This window comes from Sebastes umbrosus, chromosome 4 (assembly GCF_015220745.1).
Source record: "Sebastes umbrosus isolate fSebUmb1 chromosome 4, fSebUmb1.pri, whole genome shotgun sequence".
Taxonomy (NCBI): Eukaryota; Metazoa; Chordata; class Actinopteri; order Perciformes; family Sebastidae; genus Sebastes; species Sebastes umbrosus.
Window position 1 is genome coordinate 531,918 of NC_051272.1, and position 19,433 is coordinate 551,350.

General features: G+C 43.3%; 1 protein-coding gene across 7 annotated transcripts in view; it reads right to left on the bottom strand.

The window, feature by feature from the left end:
- Positions 1-19,433, bottom strand: part of LOC119487402 (membrane-associated guanylate kinase, WW and PDZ domain-containing protein 2-like) — a 114,237-nt gene that overhangs the window by 84,052 nt on the left and 10,752 nt on the right. Inside the window, exon 1 of one of the 7 annotated variants that reach the window (XM_037768247.1) lies at positions 1,485-1,620. The exons of 5 other annotated variants lie outside the window; for them this stretch is intronic. Coding sequence is in view for 1 of the 2 variants with exons in the window: in XM_037768246.1 (XP_037624174.1) it covers positions 1,402-1,489 (88 nt within the window). In the remaining variant the exon portion in view is untranslated. Of the gene's footprint in view, positions 1-1,401; positions 1,621-19,433 lie in introns of those variants that run through there. One more of the 7 variants, XM_037768246.1, reaches the window with a different exon arrangement.

Consider the following 19,433-nt stretch of genomic DNA (forward strand, 5'->3'; position numbering starts at 1 on the left):
ATCCCAAACCAAAGAAGCCCAGGAGGATGAGAGGAGGAGAACTTATTCTCCACACCACATTCGGTATGCAAGACTATCACATCAGACGGCGGGAGGGATGAGGTTACATGCCATGCATTTACAAATGAAAAACATGTCACTCATGCATATTCTAGCGACCTCCTGCCAAATTGATTTGACAGCATTCGGCCTACCGGTTGATTTTAGATTAATGCAGCGCCTACCCGTCAAAGAGAACAAACAGCGCACCGTTACCTTTACAGACTGTGCAGATAGATACCTGTATGTATTATGTTGCTGACACAGGTGCCTCTGTGATTTTGCAATAAGGAATCCTTGAGGAATAACATCTTATGTAAACTGACACCATTTTAGCGAGGCTGTGAAGCACTGTGAATTGCTTCACAAACAGCAAAGCTAGAGGAGACGAGAGGAGAGGAGGGGAGAGGAGAGAGGAGAGGAAAGGAGGAGAGGAGAGGAGAGGAGAGAGGAGAGGAGAGGAGAGAGGAAAGGAGAGGGGAGAGGAGAGGAGAGGAGAGGAGAGGAGAGGAGAGAGGAGAGGAAAGGAGGAGAGAAGAGGAGAGGAGAGAGGAGAGGAGAGGAGAGAGGAAAGGAGAGGGGAGAGGAGAGGAGAGGAGAGGAGAGGAGAGGAGAGAGGAGAGGAAAGGAGGAGAGAAGAGGAGAGGAGAGAGGAGAGGAGAGGAGAGAGGAAAGTAGAGGGGAGAGGAGAGGAGAGGAGAGGAGAGGAGAGGACAAGAGGAGAGGAGAGGAGAGGAAAGAAGAGGAGAGGAGAGGAGAGGAGAGGAGAGGAGAGGAGACGAGAGGAGAGGAGAGGAGAGGAAAGAAGAGGAGAGGAGAGGAGACGAGAGGAGAGGAGAGGAGAGGAGACGAGAGGAGAGGAGAGGAGAGGAAAGAAGAGGAGAGGAGAGAGGAGAGGAGAGGAGAGGAGAGGAGAGGAGAGGAGAGGAGAGAGGAGAGGAGAGGAGAGGAGGAGAGGAGAGGAGAGGAGAGGAGACGAGAGGAGAGGAGAGGAGAGGAAAGAAGAGGAGAGGAAAGAAGAGGAGAGGAGAGGAGACGAGAGGAGAGGAGGAGAGGAGACGAGAGGAGAGGAGAGGAAAGAAGAGGAGAGGAGAGGAGAGGAGAGGAGAGGAAAGAAGAGGAAAGAAGAGGAGAGGAGAGGAGAGGAGAGGAGAGGAGACGAGAGGAGAGGAGAGGAGAGGAGAGGAGAGGAGAGGAGAGAGCCAGAAAACAAAGGAAGAGCAGCTGAAATGTTGATTGAACATTATTAGGACTGTCGCAGTTCTCAGATTGGTAAACATCACATCACACAGCTATATATTCAGGCATAGGCCGTATCTTTGACATGCACAGACGGACACACACACACACACTTATGCTCACCAACACACACAGACGTATGTGCAGAGAGAGATGGAGGGAGACAAACAGACAGAGTGAAGAGAAAGGCAGTGCAGACCAGGCACCTCATCAGCAGCTGGCCCAGATGTAGATAAAAGCAGCCCTTTCTCCACAGGTATACATCCACAGACAGCCTGTCCTCCCAGGCGTCCTCTAGCCTCGCAACCAACCACCACACATCTTCTGCCGCCTCGGTGAAACCTCACTGTCCTCCCTCCTGCCTCTGCTTCTCCACCGCTGCTCCACCACACACGCACAAGCACCTGGCTGCAGCCAATTTTAATCCCAGGGAAGACGACGAGGATGAGGGGGAAGGGAGACGCAGAGAGACGCGGCGAGATGGAGAGAGACGACGACCGTCGGGAGAAAAGAGAGGAGAAGGAGATGTGCCAGTGGGAAGCCGGGCTCCAAACGACCTGCCAGCCGATTGGCCAGAGAGCTTCCACAGTCCTGCAGTGGCCCCTATCTGCTGCTGCTGGCACTGCACTGGAGTGTTTGTGCATTTGTAGGGTGAATGTTTGTGTGTGTGTGTGTGTGTGTGTGTGTGTGTGTGTGTGTGTGTGTGCAAGAGACTGAGGGAGACACACATTGAGTAAGAGTATAAAATAAATGTTTATGTGTGAAAGCATCTGTAGATGTGTGTCTGTATTTCTGAGTGTGTGCGTTTGTGCGAGTGCACCCAGATGCTCCCTGACTTTCCTCAAAATACTCTGCGTCTCGCCCACCAGATGCTCTCCCTGTTCGACCTTGTGTTAACGTCACCGACTAGAGAGAGAAATACTGAGACGCAGCAGCAGCAGCAGCATATGTCACACTGAGGTTACACACACTCATACGCACACGGAGGCATGATGAGCTTGCAGCTGCAGACGCCAGCGAAGATGCCCTGAGCGCCGTCTTGGGCTAGGTTTGGTCTAAATACAAGGAATAAACAAACACCGACACAGAAACACACGCTCATGATATGAGTACTGAGCTCAGGGCACAGCTGAGTGTGAAGGAGGATGGGTGTGTTTAAAGAGGCTTTGTTGGTAGAACGCTTCAAATAAGCAAATTTAGAAACCATCATCTTGATGCTGTAAACATCATTTTATGGCCGGGCTTCAACAAAGCGGGAAAAATTCTGGGGAAAACAATTGTAGCACGTCGAAGGGAAAAAGATGACGAACACGATCAATCACAAACTCATCAAGGCAGACAGCAATCAGTGAAGCTTCTGCTCAGTGGAGCTTTACATTAGTCCATGCAGGTCACAGTCTCCTGCTCCATGAACTGGCCATCAGCAGACCTCGCCCCCCCACTTCAACATTGTGTGTCCCCGTCGAGCTGTCAGCTCCACATTCCTCCCTGCAGCAGCTGCTAAACACAAACTGCTATTACTGGTGGAGCTGCTGGCTCTCTCTCCACTACGGCAGCCTCCACCTTATCAATCAACACATGATGCAATAGTACAGTCGGTCTCTACGGGCTTGTCTGTTGAATTTATATGTTCAATGTCTCAGAGTATGTGTCTGCTCTGTTACTGCTGGGTGAGGTAACTGTGCTCCCGCCGAGCGTTTAGCATGCTGCTTGGATCCAAATGTGGAGAAAGGAGCAGAGTCTGTACAATACAAACAACTGTGGAACCATTTGGTCAATAAACGCTCCAGACTGCATTCAGTCAGAAGCATTAATGGTTCTGAACATCAGGCCATGGTAACAGTGAGTATTCAACCAGGTACAGATTTCCATTTCACCAAAGAAAGCCTGAGAATCGACAATAACTACGTTTTACAGACAGAGATGTATGGATGGTTGGAGGCATACATACACTTTATAATCTAATGCCTTTGTTTGTTGCCCTAGCAACAAAAAGAAAATAGCAGATTTATGTACATAGCTCTTGACTTCCCTAACACACAACTATACTAATGAGCAGCGCTGGCGCTGTGTTTCAAAGGAAATCATTTCATCCTAAATATCTACTATAACGTGATTTGAGAGTATATTCACATGGAAAAAACAATAATGTGTACTTTAAAATGGCAACATACTAGAAGAGAGAAAGAGAGAGAGAGAGAGAAAGCGGTGACATGAAACAGACATCCATGCACCCAAATCTGCAGATGTTTTAGCGTGGTGTTGTCCTACAGTTCAACGGTCAGCAGAAAGGCAAGAGATAAAAACAACTCTTACATTTCAAATGAGAACAACAATACATCCTTAACAATATCTATGTGTTAACGGTGTTAATGTCTTGCTCAGTAACATTTACAATGGTGCACTATGAAGATATACTGTACTTAGTTGCTTGGACACTCTAGTAAATCTAAGGGCCCTGACACACCAAGCGGTCGGCCGTTGAAAATGGTCGCCAAACGCCGTTTTGTTTCATGTACGTATCATAACAACGGCCTGTACATCCACAGTCCTCGTTCTTCCGCTTTGGTCAAAACAAAGGCAACGTGAAGCGACGCAACAGGCGGCTTTCATCGCCGCTACTTCTCTGATGTCGGGTTGGTGTGTCTAGGGCTTAAGGGTTGACTAGATTGACTGACTAGTTTCTCTCCTCAACTTTGAACATGATTGATATTTTATCTTAACAGTAGCTATAATCAAATGTTCATGTGGGATCACCAGCAGGCCACTGTAATAATAACATGGTGCTGTTCTACAGTCAGCGTTGTAAATACCAGAACACGCAAACTAGGAATCCACGGGCTGATGCTAGGGCTAATACCGATATCGTGATATGTGATATTGTCCTAGATTTTGGATATTGAAATATTGTAATGCAGCATAAGTGTTGTCTTTTCCTGGTTTTAAAGGCTGCATTACAGTAAAGTGATGTAATCTCCTGAATTTAGCAGACTGTTCTATCATTTGCCTTTACCCATTTTACATATCCACATTACTGATGAATATTTATAAAAAAAATCCCATTGTATAAATATTTTGTGAAAGCACCAACTCTACAATATCATCGCAAAATCAATATCGAGGTATTTGGTCAAAAATATAGTGATATTTGATTTTCTCCATATCAACCAGCCCTGGCTTGTACTGGTATTTACAACACTTCAGTGAAGAGGCTGTAGTTTGATTATGATTATGATGGTTAACAGAAACTAGAAATGCACTCGGAGAGCGCAGACCTCCACCAAGGCAGGTTTCATGAACGCGTCATCAGTTACACTGTGCATGTCTTAAAGCCTGTGATGTTAATGCACAGGCTGAGCGGAGTTATTAAAAACAATTCCCGAAGCCGGATTATAATTCGTATCGCCACCAAAATCTAATGGATTGTTCATTGTGCCACATCCTACCCCTCCAAAAAATGTCATTCAAATCAATCACGGACTTTTGGAGTAATCCTCCAAACGGACAAACCAACAAACCAAAACGGACAAACCAACAAACGGACAAACCAACAAACAGACAAATGGACAAACCAACAAACGGACAAACCAACAAACAGACAAACCAACAATCCAACAAACAAACAAACCAACACACCAACAAACCAACAAACGGACAAACCAACAAACCAACAAACCAACAAACGGACAAACCAACAAACGGACAAACCAACAAACGGACAAACCAACAAACCAACAAACCAACAAACGGACAAACCAACAAACGGACAAACCAACAAACAGACAAACCGACAAACGGACAAACCAACAATCCAACAAACCAAAACACCAACAAACCAACACACCAACACATCAACAAACCAACAAACCAACAAACCAACGTCGCTGAAAACGTAACCTCCTTCCTAGGCCTTCGGCCTTGGTGGAGGTAAAGAGTAATTCTGACATGACCTCCATCACTGCTGCTTACTGCTGGTGTGGCGCTCAGGCTCTCTCTGAGCAGTCAAGCCAACAGTGCTTCTTTCCCCCACAGAGGATCTGGAGATTTTCTCCTCGTTTAACAGTCAGAAATTTGGGATTAATGTTTTTTTCAAATGTTTAAAAAACATTTTTTATATAATTCTGTTTTTCCAAATATGAAAGGAAACGCAGCTCGCTCTTCGTCTATCTCCGGCAACCACATATTCAGAGGAGAGTTCCTTCAGTTTCACAGAAATGTTCGTTTTAGAGAGAGAGAAGAGAAATAACATCTTAATCTAAACTGCAGAGTCAACGTGAGTTAAAGTTGGTGTTAGTGTTAAATATCTGTTTGTGATTAACTCAGCTGTACCTTTTAACTCGCTGAGGATGTCTGTTGGTAGATTTCCATCAGGTGCTGTATAGATATTTAAATCTGCACTGACACCTGTGTAATGAAACAAAAATCATTAGAGCTTAGCTGCGGCCATCCTCTAATCCAAATTCATTTGAACTGCACATACATAAACACATTAATGCAAACTTAATATTATCCATAACCAAATCTTAATTGAATCGGTTTTATAGGGTTTTAATCCAAACTAATGTGAAGCTATATTTTTCTTTCCTTGTTGAAACAATAAACCCTTCGCAGGTTGTTGTTCATCTTTGTGAAGACATTTATACGGATGAAACTACAGTGCAAGAACATTTAAGATACAACATAGCAGGCCTGATAATAATACAATGTTCCTCCCTGTAGTAGATAAGTAAATTGTTAATCCTGCCCTCAACGCCCTCAGCAGGTCAAGATCACACTCCAACACCTGTCACTTATCTTGATAAGCTGTCTTCCTGGAAACAGCAGCTACCCCGAGGCCGACCTCCCCAGCATGCAAACTACACGCTCAGAAGAAGAAGAGAAAGCAGATTCTCTTTAATCACAACAGAAACTCAGAGTTCACCACCGTCTCACCTGCCATACATTTCTATTATAAAACCATACTGACATGTGTTTTCCTGCTTTGTGATTGTTTCTTTTATTACATTAGATGTAGGCATAATATTTAATTGTAATACTTTGACATACACAGCTTTTATTATCTGCACTGTATTTGGGTTTATATTTGGCCTGGGAGATGGTAGTGTTTGATGTTTGGTTTGATCTGCTGTTTTTTTCTTGTATTATTCTTATATAGATTTTTTTACAGTAATAACGCTTACTGTTGCTCGTTTATACTTTATATTGCTCTTTTGTTTTTGACAGTGGATTTTTGTCATTTGGTGGAATTGATGCATTTCTGTGACCTGAGTTTCACGCCTGGCAGTGAGACCAATCTGAGTCTAAAACCAAAAGATATTCAGTTTACAAAACAGAAAAGCAGCAACTCCTCATATCTGAGAAGCTAAAAAACAACGAATATTTAGTATTTTTGCTTGAAAAAATATCAAAAGAGTTGGCAAATATCTTTATGTTGATTGACTAATTGCTTAATCAACTAATCATTTCCGGTCTTGAGGTTTTTAGCCTCACTGTAATAGGAACAGCTCGACACTAGACATAACTGAAAAGCCAATATCAGGAATATGGTTTGATTTTAGGCGTATGGAAACGTAACATGCAGCACATATTCCTGAGCAATATTGTCTTCTAACAAGACAGGGCTGAATGCGTTGCATTGTTTATACTGTACGTACAGCAACATGAGGCCTGGGGGAGGAGCAGATAGATGTAGAAAGACCAACAGGAGCCATGTTGTTTGATTTGGGAAGGCATAATGAGGTCTGACATGCCCACTCTCCCAGGAGGCTGAGAGACGAGGGAAGCACGGTCGTGCCACATTGATTCTCTAAGTTTCACAAAGTTTAACTGCTCAACTCTTAAGTGCAAACAAATCTACAGTCACGCTTTAGGAAAACAAGCTGGCATGCAAAGTCTTACTGCACGTTCACACATACATGCAAACCTCATCATCAGAGGAGCATATGAAAACAGTGAAAGGCAAAAAGTTCGACATCATGTCAAAGTCAGCTGGACACTCTATACTTTCCTGCACACAATCCCTGTCTTTACTTGCTTGACACACACAGAAACACTCGCTCCTTTTACCCTAACTAAAGCCCAGATACACCCGATAAGTACCACAAACACACCTGATCGAATCCAAGCGACAAAGACATCCACATGCTACCACTCTGAGTGAAACTACGGGGCTGTCTGGCCGGTTAAAGGCCAAGATTTGAGCTGATGGACGGGGGCGTCTGGGGAGAGCTGAGATGAAGTGGTGCTGTTCCCGAGTGGTTGTCATGGAGAACAAAACTCCGAGGCAGACTTGGTGATCGATAGCTTGCCCACACTCCCACAAGAGGTCACGAAGGCTACAGAGGAGTACAAACTGCAGGGCGAGAGTCAGCATATCAACTCTGGGACACACATACACAAGTAAAAAGATGAACATATCTTCGCCTGCACTCCACTCACCAAATCCTACTAGAGCTACTGGACATCATAGACAATAACCCTCGCCCCATTCACGCCTCTCTCTACAAACAAAGCATCTTCAGCTAATTAACCCGGATCAACCACTATAATTATCATGCACTATTCTCATATACACCTCAAACTCAACCCACCTTTTCTTTTCCTATTCCTACTGTTGTTTTTGTTTTTTTGCACATATCCTAGGGACAACATGTGGAGAGAAACTAAAATTAGATGGACCTTTTTCACAGCAGACAATTTGACTTGTCAAAACACAGGTGTAACTAATAACATTACTAACTGCTACACTGCATTGTTATACTTACTGGAGCCATCACCACTGTTATTAGTTGCACCTGTGATTTTCCTGCTATTGTTGCACCTTTAAACAGACACGACTCCGTCTTCCTTTTGTAACTTTATTCTTCCCAGTTCTGCAGAAGTTATCTTTACACGAAGCAATCAGAACCGTGTGCACACATCAGTAAACAAACACGTTCGCTCATCTCTACTGCGCTGACTGATGACATCACATCACTCTGAACTATGACCTCACGGTAATAACATTGCTCTGGCTGATGACATCACATCACTCTGAACTATGACCTCACGGTAATAACATTGCTCTGGCTGATGACATCATAACACTCTGAACTATGACCTCACGGTAATAACATTGCTCTGGCTGATGACATCACATCACTCTGAACTATGACCTCACGGTAATAACATTGCTCTGGCTGATGACATCATAACACTCTGAACTATGACCTCACGGTAATAACATTGCTCTGACTGATGACATCATAACAGTCTAAACTATGACCTCACGGTAATAACATTGCTCTGACTGATGACATCACATCACTCTGAACTGACTTCTCTCTAATAACATAAAACAGATAATATATATAACATTTGCTAAATGTAAATAAAATGGGATCAGAATGTATTTCTCTTAGAGAACTTAAATCTATTCCAGGTCACTAACATTTAAATAATAAAATATTTCCAGGTCGCAACACTTTAACAAGTTAAAATGTCTGCTGTGAAAACGAGGATTCATTTGAGAAAAGAGGTGTTTTATTAGGTCACGGTCACACACGCACGAACGCAGACAAGAGACCGTCGCCTGCCGAGGCGATGTTCGCCTGAGAGTTCACCGAAGCACTTTGAATGCAAAGATGCAAATTTGCTTCGCCACCGAAGCGAATATTTGTTCGCCTCTTCGCTGGCATAGAACGGAAGTGAACAGGAGGCGAACAAGAGAAGAGCTCCATGTACCGTTAGTTAACCTGAAGAGTCTTCTGTGTGTCGCTGATGTTGAAGCATTAATGCTGAATAAAGGAACTGATGGTCCAGAGTTGGTTGTGTGTGTTCCGTTAACACTTCATTAAAACAACGTATGAGCTAACCCAAAATTAACTAGTTAACTCGTTAGTTAGTTAGTTAGTTAGTTAATATAATAAGAATAGCATTATCATTCTTGGAAAATGTTATTTGCCCAAATCCAAGTATATGAAAGTGAAACCTGTAAGTTTAATGTGCTTCATTCTGAATTTCTTTCTTACATAAAAGCCCCTTAAAGTCATGAAAAACAAAAATGCATTGAAACTTCTTAGCATAACAGAAGAATATGAATTACAGGTATACAGCCCTATAGCCTTTAATTTAATTTATTATTATTATTATTATTATTATTATTATTATTAATAATATGAATTACAGGTATACAGCCCTATAGCCTTTAATTTAATTTATTATTATTATTATTATTATTATTAATAATATGAATTACAGGTATACAGCCCTATAGCCTTTAATTTAATTTATTATTATTATTATTATTATTAATAATATGAATTACAGGTATACAGCCCTATAGCCTTTAATTTAATTTATTATTATTATTATTATTATTATTATTATTATTATTATTATTAATAATAATATGAATTACAGGTATACAGCCCTATAGCCCTTAATTTATTGTATAATTTGACATATTGTATTTGTTCTTGTTCTGACTCTAATGCAGTGATCTATGAGCCGTGCTGGTTGGACATTTGAATTTGTTTAATAAAATAAAAAGTTAGCTAACTAACTAGCTAACTAGTTAGTTAGCTAGTTAGTTAAGAAATTTACTGTTTTAACTAGTTAGCTAACTAGTTAACTAAGTTAGTTAGTTAACTAGTTAACTAATTAGTTAACTAGCTAACTAGCTTAAACAGAGAAGTAGCTAACCGTTAGCTAACTGGAGCATAGAAAAATAAACTTTAAAACATGCACTTTGAAATGAAGTGAACGAACCTCCTACTGGAGCCAGACTCCTACTGGAGCCAGACTCCTACTGGAGCCAGACTCCTACTGGAGCCAGACTCCTACTGGAACCAGACTCCTACTGGAAGCAGACTCCTACTGGAGCCAGACTCCTACTGGAAGCAGACTCCTACTGGAGCCAGACTCCTACTGGAGCCAGACTCCTACTGGAAGCAGACTCCTACTGGAGCCAGACTCCTACTGGAGCCAGACTCCTACTGGAAGCAGACTCCTACTGGAGCCAGACTCCTACTGGAGCCAGACTCCTACTGGAAGCAGACTCCTACTGGAGCCAGACTCCTACTGGAGCCAGACTCCTACTGGAGCCAGACTCCTACTGGAACCAGACTCCTACTGGAGCCAGACTCCTACTGGAACCAGACTCCTACTGGAAGCAGACTCCTACTGGAGCCAGACTCCTACTGGAGCCAGACTCCTACTGGAAGCAGACTCCTACTGGAGCCAGACTCCTACTGGAGCCAGACTCCTACTGGAAGCAGACTCCTACTGGAGCCAGACTCCTACTGGAGCCAGACTCCTACTGGAGCCAGACTCCTACTGGAAGCAGACTCCTACTGGAGCCAGACTCCTACTGGAGCCAGACTCCTACTGGAAGCAGACTCCTACTGGAGCCAGACTCCTACTGGAGCCAGACTCCTACTGGAGCCAGACTCCTACTGGAAGCAGACTCCTACTGGAAGCAGACTCCTACTGGAGCCAGACTCCTACTGGAGCCAGACTCCTACTGGAGCCAGACTCCTACTGGAAGCAGACTCCTACTGGAGCCAGACTCCTACTGGAGCCAGACTCCTACTGGAGCCAGACTCCTACTGGAACCAGACTCCTACTGGAGCCAGACTCCTACTGGAACCAGACTCCTACTGGAGCCAGACTCCTACTGGAAGCAGACTCCTACTGGAACCAGACTCATGTTACTCATGTTACTCTCTCATCACTAATTACTGCATCAACCACCCAACCTTCTGTAATCTACCCAACATGACGTCATGACGCTCCGTGGAGCTTCAGCCAGGAGAACATAGAAGTGGACCACTTCTTATATTCAGTTCTCCTGAAGACCAGTCCCTGGGCTCTGGCTTTACCGGACCTAGTCTCCTCCTCAGCCCCTCAGCCCTGAGACTCCACTGAACGCAGTGAAGATGTAAACCTGATATAAGAACATTAAATCTTTTTCCTTCTCATTACTTTCAAAACATATAAAAATGTCTTTATCCTGAAATTGAATTGTTTGCATTGTTTATCCTTCTATAATACTGTTGAATATATTCTGGTGAACATACAGTGATAATAAGAAATGACAGATTGGTTCTTCTTCTAGTTCACAGAAAGGACAAGAATATATCAAATCTAAATCTCTCATTATTTTTTTGCTGAATATATTCGATGCAAAATGTCAAAGGAACCTTCTGTAACTTTATTAACAAAAAAACAAATTAATTTCTCTATAAAGCAAAGCTCCCTGGTACGGGGGGGGGACAGACTTACAACTCGTATGCAATTCCTAATGTATCTATTCAAGCATTTATTCTCGGTAATGTCGACTTCTCCAAGGAATATACCGTATTAAATGGATCAATCATTGAAACCTCGCTTACTGAAGCTCTAAGGTGCTGCAGCTCCTCGGCAGAGCATCAACACCACCGCATACGACATATACTATCAGGAATAACCTGAACTCAGAAAGGAATTCATTATATGTTAGTAACCGTCCATCAGCAATAAGAAACGCTTTAACCAATACAACACCACCGTCAACCCATCTTCCATAAATAGTGATTTATCTTTATATTGAATATTCTTGTTACCTCCGTCAGGCCGAAGGCCTCGGAAGGAGGTTATGTTTTCACCGGCGTTGGTTTGTTGGTTTGTCCGTTTCTATTTCTCCAAAAGTCCGTGATGGATTTGAATGAAATGTTTTGGAGGCGTGGCACAATGAACAATCCATTCGATTTTGGTGTCGATCCGGATCATGATCCGGCTCGGAGATCCGCTCAGCCTGTGCATTAACACCATAGGCTTTAAAGGTCCCATATTATAAAAAGTGAGATTTTCATGTCTTTTATATTATAAAGCAGGTTTAAGTGATACATAAATACTGTTAAACTATCAAAACGCTCAATATACGGAGAAATACACACAGCCCGTATTCAGAAATTGTGCGTTTGAAACAAGCCGTCAGGATTTCTGTCCATTTGTGATGTCACAAATATACAATATATAGACCATTACATGGTTTTAAACATAAACATTCTAAATGTGTCCCAGTTTATTTCCTGTTGCAGTGGATGTAAATAACATCAGCTGACAGGAAGTAAACATGGACCCAAACTGTTGCCTAGCAACGCTATTCCGTTGAAATGCACTAAAACGGAGCGTTTCAGACGGAGGGTGAATACAGGTTTATTCAGACAGACAGAATGAGGAAAATAAAGTAGTTTTTTTAACAATACAGCATGTAAACATGTTCTAGTAGAAACACTAAATACAAGTATGAACCTGAAAATGAGCACGATATGGGACCTTTAAGACATGTGCAGCGTAATGGTATGTGTCCACAGGGGCGTTTTTTATAGCGAGGGGACGCACCGCTTCCCAGCATTGGACGCTTGGTGGGCTGTCAGTAGAAACAAGGCACTCGGCTCCTGATTGGACAAATGCTTTCCCTCCGTGGGCTGCTGCTCCCAGCTTTCAAACCGGAAACAATACGGAGGCTCGTTTGGAAACTTTCTTCTCTTATTTCATGAAAACAGTTCACTGAAATGTGTTTCTGAAAACATTTGAGGCGAGAAATAATCCTGCGACGTACATGAAACCTGCCTTGGCGGAGGTCTGCGCTCTCCGAGTGCACTTCTATTTATTTTGTAAATCAGTTTGTATTTTAGTATACTATACACATACCTTTAGGATGCACTATAGCACCTTGAGCATCCTTCTGGGTGAATAAAGTTCTCTCTTATCTTATCTTAAATTGATTTCTTTAGACCTGGATGTGTTCTTTATGTCTTCTCCTCCAAAGAACTTGTTTTTCTGATTTCCCTCTACCCATCCATTACTCCTCTCTATCCCTCCTTTGTCTCCTCATCCACCTCTCCGGTGGTCCTGTTAAGGCTGCCCTGATCTGACCTGGTCTACTTTCTCTTGTTTTACAGCCCCAATTATGCACAGGTAGTTTGAGACGGTCTCTGAAGGCCTCTGTGTGTGTGAGACAGAGACAGAGAGAGAGAAAGACAGAGAGAGAGAGAGAGAGAGAGAGAGAGAGAGAGAGAGAGAGAGAGAGAGAGCGTTATACTGTTTATATGTATATATGTACTGATCGTTTCTACATATTGTGAGACCGTGTAGCTGTGGATGAAGAATCTGTTTCCAGTACTCCTAATGACATTATTACAGCAGGCGGCAGGGCCCATTATTAATAGTAAATGACAGAGCCTCTCTCCTAAAGGTCTTAATATTGATCCCCCCCCATCCTCAGACTAGTCTTAATGATGCTGTTCCTCCATGTCTTCCTCCACAGCACCATAACCAAGGCCAGACACACATTTACACATTTACATCCTCTGAGTCACTACAAAGAGAAAAAAACAACACTATCACTGAGACTTTAAAGCTAACAGACGGACGTTATAGAAACCGCCAACCATAATATTCCTAATAATATTACCGTCCTCCTCCTCCTCCTCCTCCTCCTCTTCCTCCTCCTCCTGCTCCTCCTCTTCCTCCTCCTCCTCCTCCTCCCCTCTTCCACCTCCTACTCTTCCTCCTCCTCCTCCTCCTCCTCCTCTTCCTCTTCCTCCTCTTCCTCCTCCTCCTCCTCTTCTTCCTCCTCCTCCTCCTCCTCCTCTTTCTCCTCCTCCTCCTCTCCTTCCTCCTCCTTCTCCTCCTCCTCTTTCTCCTCCTCCTCCTCTCCTCGTTCCTCCTCCTCCTCCTTCTTCTCCTCCTCCTCTCCTCCTTCCTCCTCCTCCTCCTCCTCCTCTTCTTCTTCTTCCTCCTCTTCCTCACCTCGAGAGTCTTTGCTGATGAGATAAATAGCGATGGACAGGAGGAGGTGTGTGTTTTTGTGCATGTGGGGCTCCTGTTTTAAGTGAGATGTTTTTCACCCCTGATTGCTCTCCTCCAGTTCAAGCTGCGCTCCTCACACAACACAAGCATCTTAATGAGAATTAAAGCAACCGACTGACTGAGAGCGTCAGAGGAAGAGGATGGAGAGGAGTCGAGGAATAACACTCTGGAGGAAGGGTGAAGGTGAGTGTTTATCCTCTGTTCTATGGTAAAATAATGGGGAGGAAATAGAGAGAGATGAAGGGGCGTTAGAGAGGCAACAGAAACTCATTGGTTTGGGGGGTGCAGTGATCAATAACCCGAGGGGTTAAACCCAGCAGGGCTGTGTTCCCGGTCAATACAGAAATATGAATAATGTGTCTGTGGCTGAGAGAGGGCCGCCCTCTGAGCGTCATAATGATCCTCCTCTCCGACGCTTCGTTTGTCTGCTCTGGTCTGATAGTCTAATCAAGCCTGTCTGTGTCACTACAGGAGCCTTTCATGCTGCTCAGTCCAGCTCAACTGGTACTGCTCCTTTCTGTTCTTCATCACATGTTAGGATGAAGAATATCACACTCAGCCAGCAGCACAGGAAGTCAGAGAGAAGTGAGAAGTGGCCTCACATCCCAACAAGTCAGCTGGAAAACTACTAATAAAGCTCTTCACAAAGAAAGCAGACATTCTGCTCTCATCTCATTCTGACCGTCATATCACTCAAATTATTATTATTATTATTATTATCAGAGAAAAACAAAAACATATTACATGATATAAACAGCTAACAAAGCACTGATGTCAACACTGAAATAGACTGAATCCAGTGTGGTTGGTTATTCATTTGTTACCTAGATGGTCATAATCACGTGCATTTGGATGGGGACGTCGTTGTTTTCAGACAAGAACCAATCTTAGAAAAAAAGATATTTTCAGAAAGTGTCCCTTCTCCAGAGAACACAATGAGGACCACTTCCATTCCTTTCATGTTGACAGATCAATTAAACCAGAACCTCGTTTCTAGGAAGATCATTTCCAAGTTCACAAGTTGACAAGATCACAAACAATAATGTAATTTACGTTTTATCAATGTTCATATTTTAGACTTCAGAGGACGTCAGGTAGAGTTAGGCCCAGTTTTAGCCTCAGGCAGTCCACAGAGACCGATAGGTAACGTATAATTGCTAGCGTTAGCGTCTTTTTTCCCTCCAGACTGTAAAGGTTGGGCTGCTGTTTGGCTCGGTACGGAGGATATACTGTAAATTTACAGAATTTTCCGTTTTAGGATTAACAGAAGTGTCCGTGAATGGTACGGAGGACATCCTGTAAATCAACAGAACTTTACGTTTTAGGGTTGAAGAACATGTCCGTAAACTTAACGGAGAATGTCCCGGTACATTATCTGTTTTTCTACGGATGTTTTTCTACGGAGTGTATCTGTATGGATAGAAACCACACTGTGCCACTAAAATGTTCATCTAATCTGCCGTTCAAGTGGAAATCTTATACCGTGCCTATATAATTATCTGCTGTTTAAGACAAACATTAAACCTACATGAGGTTACTCCAGCTGGACATCGTTGCTTTAGTACAGCTAAGCAACAGGCTGAACTCAGAAGAGATGCTCTGGTTCTAACGACAGTCACACGTCTCCTCGTGACTCCAGAAACAGCTTTCAGAGAGAGTTACGGAGCAGTTCAGCTCTACAGACAGCAGCAACCGTCAGATGAGAGAAGGATGTCTGCAGGTTCAGACCTTTACCATACTGATATAAAACACTGGGCAGTCAAATACAGAGCTGACGTGAGAGAAGCTGCACTCTGAGGACTAACTGGTTGGACAGCTACTGTCCTCTATGGTTGGACAGCTACTGTCCTCTACTGGTGTGAAGCTTCAACTGCAGCGATGAAATGAAGCTGAATGCAAATGAAGCACTTAAACACATCAGCTGAGATCTCTTCCAGTAAGAGCTGGATGCTGCCATGAACATGATTATGTAATATCTAAACAGCCCAGCAATTAAATCCTTATCTGTCATGAACTGATGCATTACCACTAAAACACCTATTATAGGTAACATAGGAAACATATCTAAACAAAGGTTGACATATAGATTAAGAAGAAGCAGACGAATTAGAGGCTTTTGAAACAGTTGAGGCGTGAATGTATAAAAGGGCTTTAACTCAATACGTCCCTCATGTTTTGTACATTCAGTGTATACGGTATTGTGTATACGAGTTGGCTCCGATCCGAAGATATTCAGCTCAGGAATGATGGCGAGCCTCTTTAGAAAGTCACAGAATCACAGAACATGGTTGGTATCTGGATGGTTGGTATCCGTCCACCAGTCTCAGCTGTGCAGCTGCAGCGGCTCCTGACGCCAGCTTTTATAATCCTCCTCATTCAGATCTGAGGCTATCAGATTATAGCGCTGCTGGCTAATCTACAGTATGTCAATGAATGAAAACCATCCGCTGCCTTCTGGGCCGCCGGGCCTGACTGAGGAAGATAGGGAGGGCTGGGGGGGGACTCTTGTTTCAGCACAGAGCTGGCTCCCTGTTAGCTACGGTACACACCAGGCAGACGGTATACTGTCAATGTGTTTGTCTGTGTGTGTGTGTGTGTGTGTGTGTCTGCTGGCACACACACACACACACACACACACACACACACACACACACACACACAGACTGTATAACTTTCTGTCCACATTGCTGCAGCGGTCCTGATGAGCCAGATGTGCATGCTTCCTCCGTCTCCAGAGGTGAGAGCTGGTTGTGGCTGTCAGACTGAGGCCAGTCAAAGTGATGAGGACGGTAAAGAGACTATTTACCGGCGCTGAAATGTAACTAAGTACATTAGTCAAGCAATGTACTAATGTACAAATGTGAGGTACATTAGGTACTACATACTACATAAGGTAGTACTACATACTACATACTACATAAAGTAGTACTACATACTACATAAGGTAGTTGCCAAAAAAGAACTAGACAGAAGATTTTCATATATTATTTGATTTATATGCACAAAGCAGAAGGTGAACACATGAAAAACAATATGAACACATGAACACAATATGAACACATGAACAGTGTTGTGCTCAGACCAATTATCTTTTTCTTTTTTTAAGTTATTTTTTGGGGGCATTTTCCATTTTTTATTGAGAGGACAGTGGATAGAGTCTTGGAAAGGGGGGAGAGAGAGAGTGGATGCGGAAAGGGCCACAGGCCGGATTCAAACCCGGGCTGCCGCAGTCAGGACCAAGCCTTGATACATGGACGCCCGCTCTACCAACTGAGCTAACCCAGGCGCAGACCAATTATCTTTGATAGACTTCTGTCCAGCTATCTCTGATCATGTAATTTCACCAGAAAACACGTGATATAATGCTGAAATGGCCTCAAACCTCATACTTTCATGTTGTCATGCGCACGCACGCACGCAAGCACACACACACACGCAAACATCATGAATAATCATAAGAATATGGTGTTTTATCTCAGCCAGATGAAATACTCACAACCTCACACACTGCATCATGAAGTCACATCGCCATGGTGATCCATCAGTAAAAGGTCTCTGCTGCTATTCTGGAAAACTCCTTAAACCACCTGAATCTTTTCCTTAGACTCTTTAGACTTCTCTAGGCCAAACTCTCTAGTTGAGACTAGGGATGCTAATTTTAAAACAATGTTCTTAACCGATAACCGACCCTCGTTAACCGATTATTAACCGTTAACCGACAAGATTAGTGCCTCTCATGCAGCGGTGTACCAGCTGCAGGAGCACAACAGATATTGGTTGACGGGAGCCGCTCAGCTTTGAGTTAATTATTAACATTTCTTTTAATCGTTTTAACCGATAGCGTTAATCAGTTTAAATGCTTAATGTCGGTTAAACGTTTAATTATTGACATCCCTAGTTGAGACATACCAACATTTCAGAGCATCGTTGGTAGAAACTCTGATCCTGTTACGACTGAAGGATGGAAGAAAAGCTCCTTTCAGTCGTGTCTTATACATGCAAACACCGCTTCTATCTACATTTCACAAACACGTGCAGCAGCACAGTCCCAGATCGTCCCGTGCAGCGTGTCCAGGGTGAGGAGAATTACATTGACCTAATTCACTTAACTGGACCAGTTAGATATTTGGTCATTGGCTGGCTCAGCTTGAGTTTGATCCTCTGAGCCGAGCTCCAGCAGCTTCTCGCCTCAATAAAATCATCCTCCGCCTCTGACAGAACTCATCTCTCGCTGAGTTATTAATACCAACGGAGCAGACAGGATGTTATGCACCGATTCTTCAAGCTTCTCATCAACAAAGCGACACGAGAGGAGGAGAAGGTCGCCTTCTCTCCCTCCGCTCCATCTGTCCCTCCGTACTGTAGCTACAGCCAGAGGACCGGCAGCGCTCGGACAGCCAAGTCAGACAAAACTGAACAACCTCAACCCATCCTCCGAGGTTCTAGAAACATTAATATGATAATTATACACCAATTACTTCATGCAGCATGGACAGGGAATCTGAGGTTGGTGCTCACATTTACCACCAGCTATAAACTCCTCCCACGAACAGCCATTCTCCAATCACAGCTTAACAACCGGAACCAGGAAGAACTGTCCAGCTTTGGATTCTTCCATGTTGAGGCTTTGTGCAACACGTCGAGAGTTTGGAGGACGGAGGTCTTTATCAGCCTTTATAAAAACCACCATTACAAGAGAAAAGAGGAAAGAGTAGATTCAACTGCAAACATTAGCATGTCCAACAAACTAGATAAACCTGCTACCTAAAGTAGTACCTACTACTACCCATAGTAGTACTACTACTACTACTACTACCTACAGTAGTACCTACTACTACTACTACTACCTACAGTAGTAACATACTACTACCTATAGTAGTACTACTACTACCTACAGTAGTACTACTACTACCTACAGTAGTAACCTACTACTACCTACAGTAGTACCTACTTCCAAAGGCAAGCGGCCTGTTATCAGCTAACTGCATTATTTTGTGGGGCTGACTCGAATGCTTTGAAGCGTCGACCGTTGCCATGGTAATCAACCTCCAAATCAGTATTCGAATGCTTAATTCTTTGTGTTTTTTTTGGAAACAGACATGTCAGCCTTCTGCGCCGTGAAGCTTCGAATACCTTCAAATATTTCTCACCGAAGCTTCGAAGCCTAAAACATGGTCTTGGAGACGGCCCTGGTTACAGGAAAGAGAAATGGGAGTTAAAGGTCCCACATCAGCTCATTATCAGGTTCATACTTGTATTTTGTGTTTCTACTAGAACATGTTTACATGCTGTAATTGCTACATTTTATTTTCCTCATA